The following is a 12,103-nucleotide window of genomic DNA, read 5'->3' as shown; positions in this document are numbered from 1 at the left end:
TTTGAACATCTATCTCTGTGTCCACTTCACTATAGATACTGGACTGTAGAAGTAAATAAGAAAAGTATCTATCTTTATAAAGTTTACATGCTATGGTTAAAACAGATAGTAAACATAACATTATAATTTCAAAGAGTGACAAGATCATTGATTTATTGTGTGGTGGTGTGTAGCCAATAAAAATGGTTTATTGTTCAGTTACACATGAAATACAATGCTAAGCTTTTATTATAACCTCAAGTTTACATATGTGATGATAAATACAACAAAAACCCCAGGCTTCAGGAAAGAAGACTTAGGTTTGAATCTTACTTAGCTCTGATATATATTTACCTTTGGTCAAGTTCACTTAATATTTACACTTTATCTAAATTGTGGATAATAATATCTCTGTCACTTAGCACTGTGATGAAATTAAGTAAATTACATGACATATTTCATGTAACATAAAACATGTTAGTTTCCTCTTCCCTTCCCCCTCTTTCTTCATAACTTGCCATGCTTTGGTTCATATGGTTTACTTCTTTTTTTCTGTAGTCTTTTCCTTAAAAAAATTTTTTCCCCTCTGAGAAGAGGGGTACTTGTAAACCAGTACACATTTGAAAGTAATCATAATAAGATACACATTTTGTTTTAACAAATTTTAATGTCTTACAGGTAAAAGAGAAACAGTAGAATGGAATGGGAAAATCAAACCATTCTGGTGGAATTCTTTCTAAAGGGGTTTTCTGATTACCCAAGGCTTGAGCTACTCTTTTTTGCACTAATCTTAATAATGTATGTTGTCATCCTTCTGGGCAATGGCACCCTTATTTTAATCAGCATCTGGGACCCCCACCTTCACACCCCTATGTACTTCTTCCTGGGGAACCTCTCCTTCTTGGACATCTGCTACACCACTACCTCCATTCCCTCCATTCTGGTGAGCTTCCTCTCAGAAAGAAAGACCATATCCTTCTCTGGCTGTGCAATACAGATGTTCCTCGGCTTGGCCATGGGGACAACAGAGTGTGTGCTCCTGGGCATGATGGCCTTTGACCGGTATGTGGCTATCTGCAACCCTCTAAGATATCCTGTCATCATGAGTAAGGAATCCTATGTGCCCATGGCAGCTGGGTCCTGGATCATAGGAGTCATCAACTCTGCAGTACAAACCGCATTTGTAGTACAGTTGCCTTTCTGTGGGAATAATGTCATCAATCATCTCTCCTGTGAAATTCTGGCTATCATGAAACTGGCCTGTGCTGACATCTCAGGCAACGAGTTCATCATGCTCGTGGCCACAACACTGTTTATATTGACACCACTGTTATTAATCATTATCTCTTACACATTAATCATTGTCAGCATCCTCAAAATTCGCTCTTCTGAGGGGAGAAGCAAAGTTTTCTCCACGTGCTCAGCCCATCTGACTGTGGTGATAATATTCTATGGAACCATTCTCTTCATGTACATGAAGCCCAAGTCTAAAGACACACTTAATTCAGAGGACTTGGATGCTACTGACAAACTTATATCCCTGTTCTATGGGATTGTAACACCTATGATGAATCCTTTAATATACAGTCTTAGGAACAAAGATGTTAAGGAGGCAGTAAAACACTTACTGAGAAGAAGTATGTTTAACAAGTAAATGGGAAAGAGATTAATTTTCCCCCTTACAGTTCAGAAAGAGGCAGCAGTGAGCATTTTATAGCACACCACATCACAAAAAGAAATGGCTCCTTTATTTCATTGTCATTCTACTTCTCTCTGTCTCCTTGAATCTTTTAGCTTTCTTAGTAATGATAGTAGGAAGTAATTATTTTCTGTGAATATCCCTCAAGAAATTTGACAGAACCACAAGTTCTAGATCCTTCCAAGATCCTATATCTAACTAACTAACTAACTAAGTAACTAAGTAACTAATGACAACAACAACAAAAAGATCTAAGACCTAAGTGATTTCTTGGAATGGTGTATTTTCTGAAACTACATCGGGAATAAAATGTTTTAAATTTCTCCAATATGCAAAGCTGTTGGGATATACTGAGCCAACATTTGTCTAAGACCACAAGCTGTCAGCATACTCAAGGAGGTCATGAAAGATTTGACTGACAAACCACAATAGAGGTTTTGTATAACAGGTTCACATCCTGATTTACATCAAATATATTTATTCCCAAGATGGAGTTCTTGGGAATTTCTTTCCAGAACAGTCATATATATATGTCATATATATATATCCTGTGTGTCACTCCTTTGCATTACTTTCTTTCATCATCATGATCAGTGAGAAGCTGGCTAGAACCCAGTTTATACAAAGTAAGATTTTAAAACATGGGATCGGAGTCATTTCACTGATTCATGGTTTCCTGACTTTGTTGGATTTAGACTTGGTCATTGTGCAGCTGCCCAGAAAGTAGAACCACCGTATTGCAGATTGGCCCTTTGGAAAATGCTTAGGGAGCAGATAGACTAGCAATTTTTAAACTTTAGTTGGCTTTCTTAGGAGAGAGTGATGTGCCATTCAGAGGGGGACAGAATAACTGAAGGGTGCCTAAATGAGAGTGTTTAGAGACTACTGGTTGTGGCTGATCTCTTGTTTCATACCACTATTTCGGCTTCAGGACCAGTCGTTTCTACCTGTTCTTCAATGTCATCAATGCTGATGTCGTTTTGATCCAGTTTGTTTCATCCCATGCATGGATTTACATTCCCTTCATTCTCTGAACTATAGCTAGCTCTGGGCTTCTATTTACTAACTGAAGATTTGAGGAAGATACAAAGGAATGACAATGCAGAAAAGGAAAAAAGAACAACCCTAATTGGACTTCAGATCTCACACTTCCTAACCTCCACCATGAGCTTTCACACAGATTCCTTATCACCATCTCTCCCCTAGGCTCTGGTCACCTGTTATGTTAATAGGGTTCACTGTTTCTTATTTAATAATTATATTTTAAGGGGTGCCGCCTGGGTGGCTCAGTCGGTTGAGCGTCCAACTTCGGCTCAGGTCATTCGAGCCCAGTATGGGGCTCTGTGCTGACAGCTTGGAGCCTGAAGCCTGTTTTGGATTCTGTGTCCCCCTCTCTCTCTGCCCCTAACCCACTCGCATTCTGTCTCTGTCTCTCTCAAAAATAAATAAACATAAAAAAAATTAAATAAAGCATTATATCTTAAATTTGTTACCACCCTGAGTCCCAGAGTAGCATGGTATCTTCCCAGAGATTATTTCCCCAGCCTGACCCCATGAACTTATATCTGGACCTTGGGAGACTTCAGGTTCAGACCAAAGCTTAAGTACTTGCTGTCAGCCAGGGAACAAAGAAAACAATGATTGTTTTTGTTTGTTTGTTTGGTTGGTTGGTTGGTTGGGTTTTTTTTAGTGAAACATCTTATGTCTTTGGAACATGTTGGCTCTAATAGAACCAACCTTGGAATGGTGACCACATGTGTCCTTTGCTCAGAACTAGTCTACTTAACATCAGTTTCCCTGGTGTAATTAGTAACAGTTTTCTCTTTCAATGTCAAGTGTCCTAGCTTGGATGACCTACTGTATAGGCACCTTAAATAGCAGCACCTATTAGAAGCAGGAAGAGCATCAGATTTCAGTGAAGTGATGGGAATAGCAGATCATAGCATTGTGATGGCAGTGTCCTGAGGTGGACAGCATGGACACATCCTATCAGTGTAAGTGAAATGCTTTCAAGTAGTCATCAAATTAAATGGGTGGTTCTTCCATCGAGTTTGGAGTCACTCCATTAGATTTCAGTTGTCACTGAAAAATTGCTTAATATACACCCATAATGATAACTTTATATGGATCTGTGGACTTCCTATCAGGCAAAAATTCACTAGAGTTTTTCTTATTTCTGATAGTTCCTTGTTAGGATAATATAACTGTATAATCTGTTTATAAAAATTGTCCTTATTTATTATGGAGGGACTAGCAAGCAATTTATGTAAAATGATATGTGATCATTGAATAACAAAGGAATGAGGTCCAAAACAAAGCAACTCTGGTTTTCCCATTGGAATATAAGCTTTTTCATCAGAAGATCACTTTTATTGGCTTTGCCTCGTATGAGGTGAGGAAGATGTAAAGGGAATTCTTCCAAACCTTGTAAACTTTAGTCTTGTACTTGCCTTTAACATTAAATATTAAAATATAATGAAGTAATATCTACAGGCAAATAGGAACAATTTCAAATTCTTTCCTATTCACTATCATTGCTTACAGATTCAACAGTTCTCTTAAGATAAATTTGCACATAGATTTTCATTTGTTTTATTTGTACCTTTCATTGCTTAGAGACATTCTTTTATAAAACATCCTTGATGTTCTCCTTGCTAATGACCTTTTAAGGCCATGATAGACTTTCCTATTATTTTAAAGGATAAATAATTAGAAATCTTCAAAAACGAGATATCATTTGTGATTCCATGAATTCTGAGGTAGCTTGAAAATGTCAGGATGTGTTTACCATGACTGAAAAGACTGACATTAAAGCCATACTTTCTACTCTCCACTAGATTGGGGAAATTTAATTTCTGGGATTTAATAAGCCAGGGAAAAATGTACTTATTTAATATAATCTTGTGTTATCACATCCATGAAATATCTTGACTTCAGAAGTTTCTAAAGGCCTATGAATGGGCTATTAACTGCCTTTTTTAGGTTACCTTGCGACTCTGGGGAAACTCTGTGGAAACTATGTCCTCCACATGAAATGAATCCTGAGGAAAGATCAGCTAAGGCTACAAGTAAATAATTTTTTTTGGCCAAATTTCCCTATGTGTCAAAAAAAGGATTACTCTAGACAGATTTGTATCTATATCTTGCCTGATACTCATAGAAAATATTGGTCTGAAATATAAAATATGTCAAGCATTTAGCTGCTATTGCAGTTGCCAATTGCAATTGAAAATTGCCATTGAAATTTTGGTAGAATGTTTAATAAATTAATACCCATACTTATTGAGAAGTATAGGTATGCTTAGTTTTAAATGTTTAGATCTAGTTAGAAGGCATTCCATCCTATCATAAACAACACTGATTCAGTATAGTTCAGAGCAGTTTCTCATCTTTTCTGGAAATGGTTTTATCCTCAAGTGCCTTTTTTTCCACTTTTAAATTTTTAAATAAGCAATATGACATGGGAAGGCCCATTAATTGGCCCTCAGGCAGAAAATAACTTGGGATATAAAATCATCAGGACAATTGACCTTGGTCTGAGCTAAAATATGTGAAGCTTTCTACTGAGGTCTTGGGCCTGCATCACCTAGTCATAAGTAATTCTGTCTGAGAATTTGCCCATATTGCAGATCTAGTGGCCAGATAAGATCTATCCAGATATTCTATTATAATGATGTTTTCTACAATCTACTCTGAAGTTTCTTAATTTGATTTACATTTATTAGACATCAGAGAGTGACAGATGTTTTTTATTTTTATTAATTAATTAATTAATTTATTTATTTATTTTTAAATATTTTTTAACATTTATTCACTTTTTTTTTTTTTTTTAAATTTTTTTTTTTCAACGTTTATTTATTTTTGGGACAGAGTGAGACAGAGCATGAACGGGGGAGGGGCAGAGAGAGAGGGAGACACAGAATCAGAAACAGGCTCCAGGCTCTGAGCCATCAGCCCAGAGCCCGACGCGGGGCTCGAACTCACGGACCGCGAGATCGTGACCTGGCTGAAGTCGGACGCTTAACCGACTGCGCCACCCAGGCGCCCCAACATTTATTCACTTTTTGAGAGACAGAGACAAAACATAAGCGAGGGAGGGGCAGAGAGAGGGACACACAGAAACCAAAATAGGCTTCAAGCTCTGAGCTGTCAGCATAGAGCCTGACGCAGGGCTCAACTCATGAACCTGTGAGATCATGACCTGAGCTGAAGTTGCACACTTAACCAAGTGAGCCACCCAGGTGCCCCTTTTTAATTTATTTTTATTCTCTTCAGTTCTGTTTACTAAAATCATTAGAAATACATTTTACAGGATTCCTGCAAGCTCATTTGTACCTGTACTAAGAAAATGGACTTTATATTTGCTATAGTATTTTGGAAATAGAAATGTTTTTTCTTTTACAATCTGCTTGTTTGTGATGCAAGAGGAATCTTAATTTTTAAGATATCTAAAATCTAGTTTTAAATAGTTCATAGCCATTTTAAAGCACCAGTACATTTTCAATCAGAATTGTTTCATTTTACCTTATTTGTTTCAGCTCCCGAATATACTACTATAATAGTACCAGAATTAATAATCGGTACTAAAAGTAATGAGAAATGATATAAATAATGAACACAAATCTGTCACTATTTATGAATGATACTATATGTATGTAGAACACTAAAATTGTTTAAAAATATTGGAATTAATAAGTGAATTTAATGTCAACTATATTTTTATTAAAATTTTAAGAAATTATTACAAAAAAAGTGAATTTACCAAGATTGCTAAATATAACTTTAGCATAGAAAAATCATTACATAATAATAACAAGGAAGTAGAAAATAGAATTAAAGCACAATTTATAATAGCATCAAAAAACAAAAAATATATGAATAAATGTATAATATGTGCAAGACATTTGTGCAAGAAAAATCAATAAAACATTGAGAGGAATTAAAAAAAATTTAATGTTTAAATACTTTTGACAGAGAGAGAGAGAGAGACAGAGACAGAGCATGAGCGGAGGAGGGGCAGAGAGAAAGGGAGACACAGAATCCCAAGCAGGCTCCAGGCTCTGAGCTGTCAGCACAGAGCCGGACGCGGGGCTGGAACTCACAGACCGAGGTAATGACCTAAGCCAAAGTTGGACGCTCAACTGACTGAGCCACCCGGGTGCCCCAACATTGAGAGAAATTTAAGAAGACCTAGTTAATGAATTAGAAGATACAATAGTATAAAGATGTCACTTCTCTCTAAATTGAAATTTAGAAGGTTCAAGGCTATCTCAATCACAATTCCAGCAGGTATATTGTGAAAATTGATAAGCCAAATATATATACAAATACCAACACCAACCAACCACCCATACAAAAGAAATAATTTAGAGGGCCCCCAGATCAAGATTTATAGAGCTATAGCTAAAAAGACAATGTAGTATTGGTTCAAGAATAAGAAGAATAGACTAGTGGAACAGAACAAAATATCAATTAGTTTATGTCAAAATAACAATGCAATGCAGTGGGGAAGGGAGCTTTGCAGTAGTCATGTTGAGTCAAATAGTGTTCACATAGTAAAAAATAAATCTTGACCTTGCCACATACTTGGACTTATCAGGATATTTTCCAATAGACAAATAGTCTCCTAAATTCTACTTGCACAAAGGCTGCTCAGCAATCAGGTCTCTTATTGGCCCAGATAACTTGAATTAATTAAAAATTTTTTCACCTCATTTTTTTGGTTCCCAATTAGTACATGGAACTTGGAGAATCAAACCCTGGAGAACTAGAAAGTTTCTTAACTTCTTTATGTTCCAGAATCACAGCATTAAATTGTTAAGGGAGTTGGAAGGTCCCTAATAGCAACAGGAGACTTTAGTAGTCTTAGATCCAGGGATAACCCTTTGGAAGTTTTAGAGAGCAGAGCATAGGTGGTGATTTTGGCAGAAAAAAATCTTTGTCATTATTTTTATAGGCAGTTATTTTTATATTTTTACCAAAAGCTCTGTATGTTGAGAATTTGTGAATGAGGAAAGATCTGGCTTGATTTTTTGCAAACAAGAGCATCCATATCCTTTTTCATTGCAATTTCTGAATAAAAATACTTCTGCATAACCCACTCTAATACAGTTTTCATGGAGAATTACCATAATTACAAAATTCAGATTCTTTTACTTTTCTGAGCACTGCACAAAGATTCACAAGCAAGACCATGCTGGAGATCAACTTTAAATAGTGAAGCATACATTAGTCAAAGAGGAAGATACTGGTCATATGTGCTGAGGTAAATGAGAGCAGACCTTATCCATCTCTTTCTGTATCCTCCGATTTATAAAACCGATTCATGGGTCTCAGCTAGGCCAGGAGACCAGAATAGGAGACCAGATATTTACTTTTAAAAGAAGTACTTGTTGATAAGGAAAATATTGAGTTGAAATGAGCCCAAAATGTGGGACGGAAGTTTTCGATTTGCTTTTGATTTTCTCATTTATCTCAGACAAGTCATTAAACTCCTTCAAGCATCCATCAACTTTAAAATTAGAATGTTGGGGTAGAACTCTGATTTGTTCTGGCTCTGACATTTGGGAAGGAAAAGGGAAGAGATTGTTGGAAAACATTTGGTTATCTTAGCCCTGGCATCTGAAGTCATTTTAGGGAAAGTATCTCAATAAAATGACTTAGGATAGGTGAGACTCTTACAAGCATTGTAAAGGAAGGATAAGGGAAAGAATAGGGACGCAATCTGCATGAGAAAAAGACATCATTATTTTGTTTATAAGAAAAGACCAGACAGTAGTGAAGAAAGAAGAGAAAGCAAGAAGAGCAAGAGCTAGAGTAGGAAAACTGGGTGCTGAGTGGGGAAAGACCACTAGAGAAGCCCTCAGTGGAAGCATGGTGTGTGCTGACCCAAATGAGCTTTAAAGAGCAGAAACCTTTAACAATCACCTTTCTGGAAATAATCAGTCAGGTGTTTCCTATTCACCTATGGATTGGAGGTTGACATTTTAATAGATTATGAAGAAGTACTAAGTTTTTTATCTGAGCCAGTGTGAACCAGCCCTGGGTTAGCATAGGCAGGTATAGCTCTGAAAGAAAAGCAGGGAGATGATGAAATCATAAACGTTTTGTGATGTTCTGAAATATTAGAGAGGCCATGGAATTGGGTGGTGGAAAAAGAATTTTAAAATAAGTTAATCTAGGAATTGTCATCTTCCTGTATAGATTACAAAAAAAAAAACAAAACAAAACAAAAAACAAAAAAACCAAACAAACTGATTTCAAAGAGGCCAAGTGATTTGCCTGATTATGCACACCAGTAAGTAGCATGGTTGGATTTAGAGTCCAATTCTTACACTCAGAGGACAGTGGTCTAAAACCCTTCAGAAGATGATTGGGGAACACCTCAACCTCTCCTAAGAGTACAAATGGTCATTGCCTTCCCCACCTCACTCTATGTCAAATATTTAAAGCTAAGAGCTCATCGTCTTTGTTTCTTAAATGAACTGGTTTCTTTAATGTTACAGATAAGGGTGCAGATCTAAATGAGCAGTTGAGAAATCTTAGGCTTTTAAGTTGGCACAGGGACCAATAGTGAAAATGTTCTTATTTGAATATGTACCAAACATTGTCCATGTTCAAGGGAGTGGTGTGTTATTAAAAATCTTGAGTGTAAGTTATTCTTTGCTAGTATTATGGGGGACGAGATCTGGAGAAGCTCAGTTGTACCAGGGGTGGGAGCCAATGGGATGTGCACATGTGGCTATTGTTCAGTGTAATATACTTGAGTAATGTAGGTATACATAAAGAACGAAGCTGTACTTGAGACAGTGGCATACAGTTTTGATGACTGGATAAATATTCATGAAAAACAAGATTGGAGTTGGTGAGAAAGGTAACAGCATGTAGATGAACTGTTGGTTATAGACGTAAAAATATAAAATGGCATGATAAGTATGAGAAATGACAAGCTGGTTGTTGTTTCAGACCAGAGTCTGGAGCTGGAGTGTTGGAAGATGAGGTTGGAGAAGTAGGCAATGATGAGGATGTGAGGCTTGAGTGTGTGTGATTGATTGCATTTGAGCTCTACTTATAGGACAGTGGTTTTTAAACATGTTCCCATATGTGACTAATTGTGAGATACATCACAAGTAATTAGAATTGCATTATAAAATCCTGAACTTTGAAAATCAGTTTGTTTCTAAGAAAGCGTGGGCTCAGGATGATTCCATATTCAAAAATGCCCTCTTGGAAATGGAAATCAGGTAGTGCGATAGTGATTGGACACAGGTTTATCTTCTATTTATAGTGTACCGCATATCCATGTGTTACAACACATAATTAGCAGGTTTATGAAATGCAACTAAATCCTTTCTCCATGTAACGTTTTACAAAATTTTTTTTCTTTCCCCAGCAAGCCTCCTGTGGTCCTTAACTCGATTAGGTATAATGCGTTTTTTTAAAAGTTTGTTTATTCATTTTGAGAGAGAGAGAATGTGAGCAGATGAGAGACGAGAGAGTGAGGGAATGAGAGAGAATCCCAAGCAGTCTCCGCACTGCCAGTGTGGAGCCTGACATGGGGCTTGAACTGAACCTGTGCGGGGCTTGACCATGGGATCATGACCTGAGCCAAATCCAGGTTTGATGCTCAACCACTGAGCCACCCATGCGCCCCAGGTCGAATGCCTTTTTTGATTAAACTAAGTGTCACAATGTCTCACTGACCAGTGTTCCTAACACAGAGCTAAGATTCTTACCCTCTGTGTTCTCATGGTACCCGAGGGTGTATTTATGTGATGTTAATTGTATTTATTTCTTTACTTGACTGTGTGATATTTTATTCTGAGCTGCCCAAGAGTAGCTTTTTAGGTAATGCAAAGAGATCTTCAGTGACTTGTAGTGTATTCAACAAATGAATGAATGAGTGAGTAATTAGCATGGTATTGCCAGAATAATGATCCTTTTAAAGTACCCCTAGCTAATCCCCTTGAAAGATGGTAGAATTTAATTTTCATATATATAACAATGTATATTTTCATTCACTACTGTAGATAATCACAGAGGCATAAAATGGCCAAGACAACTTGACAGTCATTTCCAATTTTATTTTCCTGGTGTTTACTCCTTACCCCAAAGTTGAGGTCATCATATTTGTGCTGTGCTTGCTGATGTACCTGATCACCCTGCTGGGTAATATCATTCTGATCTCCATCACCATCCTGGATTCCCACCTACACAAACCCATGTACTTCTTCCTCAGCAACCTCTCCTTTTTAGACATCTGGTACACCTCTTCTGCTCTCACTCCAATGATGACAAACTTTGTTTCAGGGAAAAACACCATCTCATTCTCAGGATGTGCCACTCAGATGTACTTTTCTCTTGCCATGGGCTCCACTGAGTGTGTGCTCCTGTCCACGATGGCGTATGACCGGTATGTGGCCATCTGCAACCCTCTGAGATACCCCATCATCATGAACAAGAGGGCTTGTGTGCAGATTGCCGCTGGCTCCTGGATGACAGGCTGCCTCACCGCCCTGGTGGAAACAGTATCTGTGCTGCAGCTGTCTCTCTGTGGAAGTAGCATCATCAATCACTTCACTTGTGAAATTCTGGCTGTCTTGAAACTAGTTTGTGTGGATACTTCCAGGGTGCAGTTAATCATGCTGGTGATCAGCGTACTTCTTCTTCCTATGCCGATGCTCCGCATTTGTGTCTCTTACGCGTTCATTCTCTCCAACATCCTGAGAATCAGCTCAGTGGATGGTGGAAGCAAAGCCTTTTCAACATGCGCAGCCCACCTGACTGTGGTGGTTTTGTTCTATGGGACAGCTCTCTCCATGTACCTGAAGCCCTCCACTGTAGATTCACAGGAAATAGACAAATTTATGGCTTTGGTATATGCTGGATTAACCCCCATGTTGAATCCTATCATTTATAGTTTACGGAACAAAGAGGTAAAAGCAGCTGTGAAAAAATTGCTGATTAGGAACCCTCTGTGTGCTTTTTAAATCCCCCATAGCAAATCATAACATTAATCTAAGGGGTGTATTGATGTGGTCAATACACACCAGAAAACTGGGATAAGAGGGGAAGACACTCATTTTAAAGAATGATTTTTCAAGACACTCATTTTAAAGATTTCCTAAGTTCCCTCCTTGACTGACTGCTGAAACTCTAAGATAATATAGACATATGTTACATAAGCATATCTGAAATCTTACATAAAAAGGGCTCATGGTGACAAATTTCAATATTTTGTTTTGGGTGATAGAATGTAAGTATAGCTTTTAACATTAAGTTAGTGTATTGTTAGTATTCAAAATTATGTGCATGTAATATACAAATGTAAAAACTATAGTAGACTTTTTAAATAGTTTATTATTAACCTCTGTTTTAGGCTGAGTTGTGTCTCTGCAAAACTTATGTTGAAGCTGTAATCCCCAG

At 37.3% G+C, this 12,103-nt stretch overlaps 3 protein-coding genes across 4 annotated transcripts in view; all 3 read left to right on the top strand.

Moving 5' to 3' along the window:
- Positions 1 to 12,103, top strand: part of LOC123592936 (olfactory receptor 13C3) — a 331,436-nt gene that overhangs the window by 220,778 nt on the left and 98,555 nt on the right. The gene's annotated exons all lie outside the window — the stretch shown is intronic.
- On the top strand, positions 474 to 1,638 carry LOC123592935 (olfactory receptor 13C2-like). The gene has a single exon (XM_045468374.1). The coding sequence runs from the start codon at positions 677 to 679 to the stop codon at positions 1,631 to 1,633; it is 957 nt and encodes a 318-aa protein (XP_045324330.1). The 5' UTR covers positions 474 to 676; the 3' UTR covers positions 1,634 to 1,638.
- Positions 10,744 to 11,667, top strand: LOC123592947 (olfactory receptor 13F1). The gene has a single exon (XM_045468388.1). It carries the CDS (start codon positions 10,825 to 10,827, stop codon positions 11,665 to 11,667), a length of 843 nt encoding a protein of 280 aa, XP_045324344.1. The 5' UTR covers positions 10,744 to 10,824.

Source organism: Leopardus geoffroyi, chromosome D4, assembly GCF_018350155.1.
Source record: "Leopardus geoffroyi isolate Oge1 chromosome D4, O.geoffroyi_Oge1_pat1.0, whole genome shotgun sequence".
NCBI classification, from domain to species: domain Eukaryota; kingdom Metazoa; phylum Chordata; class Mammalia; order Carnivora; family Felidae; genus Leopardus; species Leopardus geoffroyi.
This window is presented reverse-complemented; position numbering and strand designations above follow the sequence as displayed.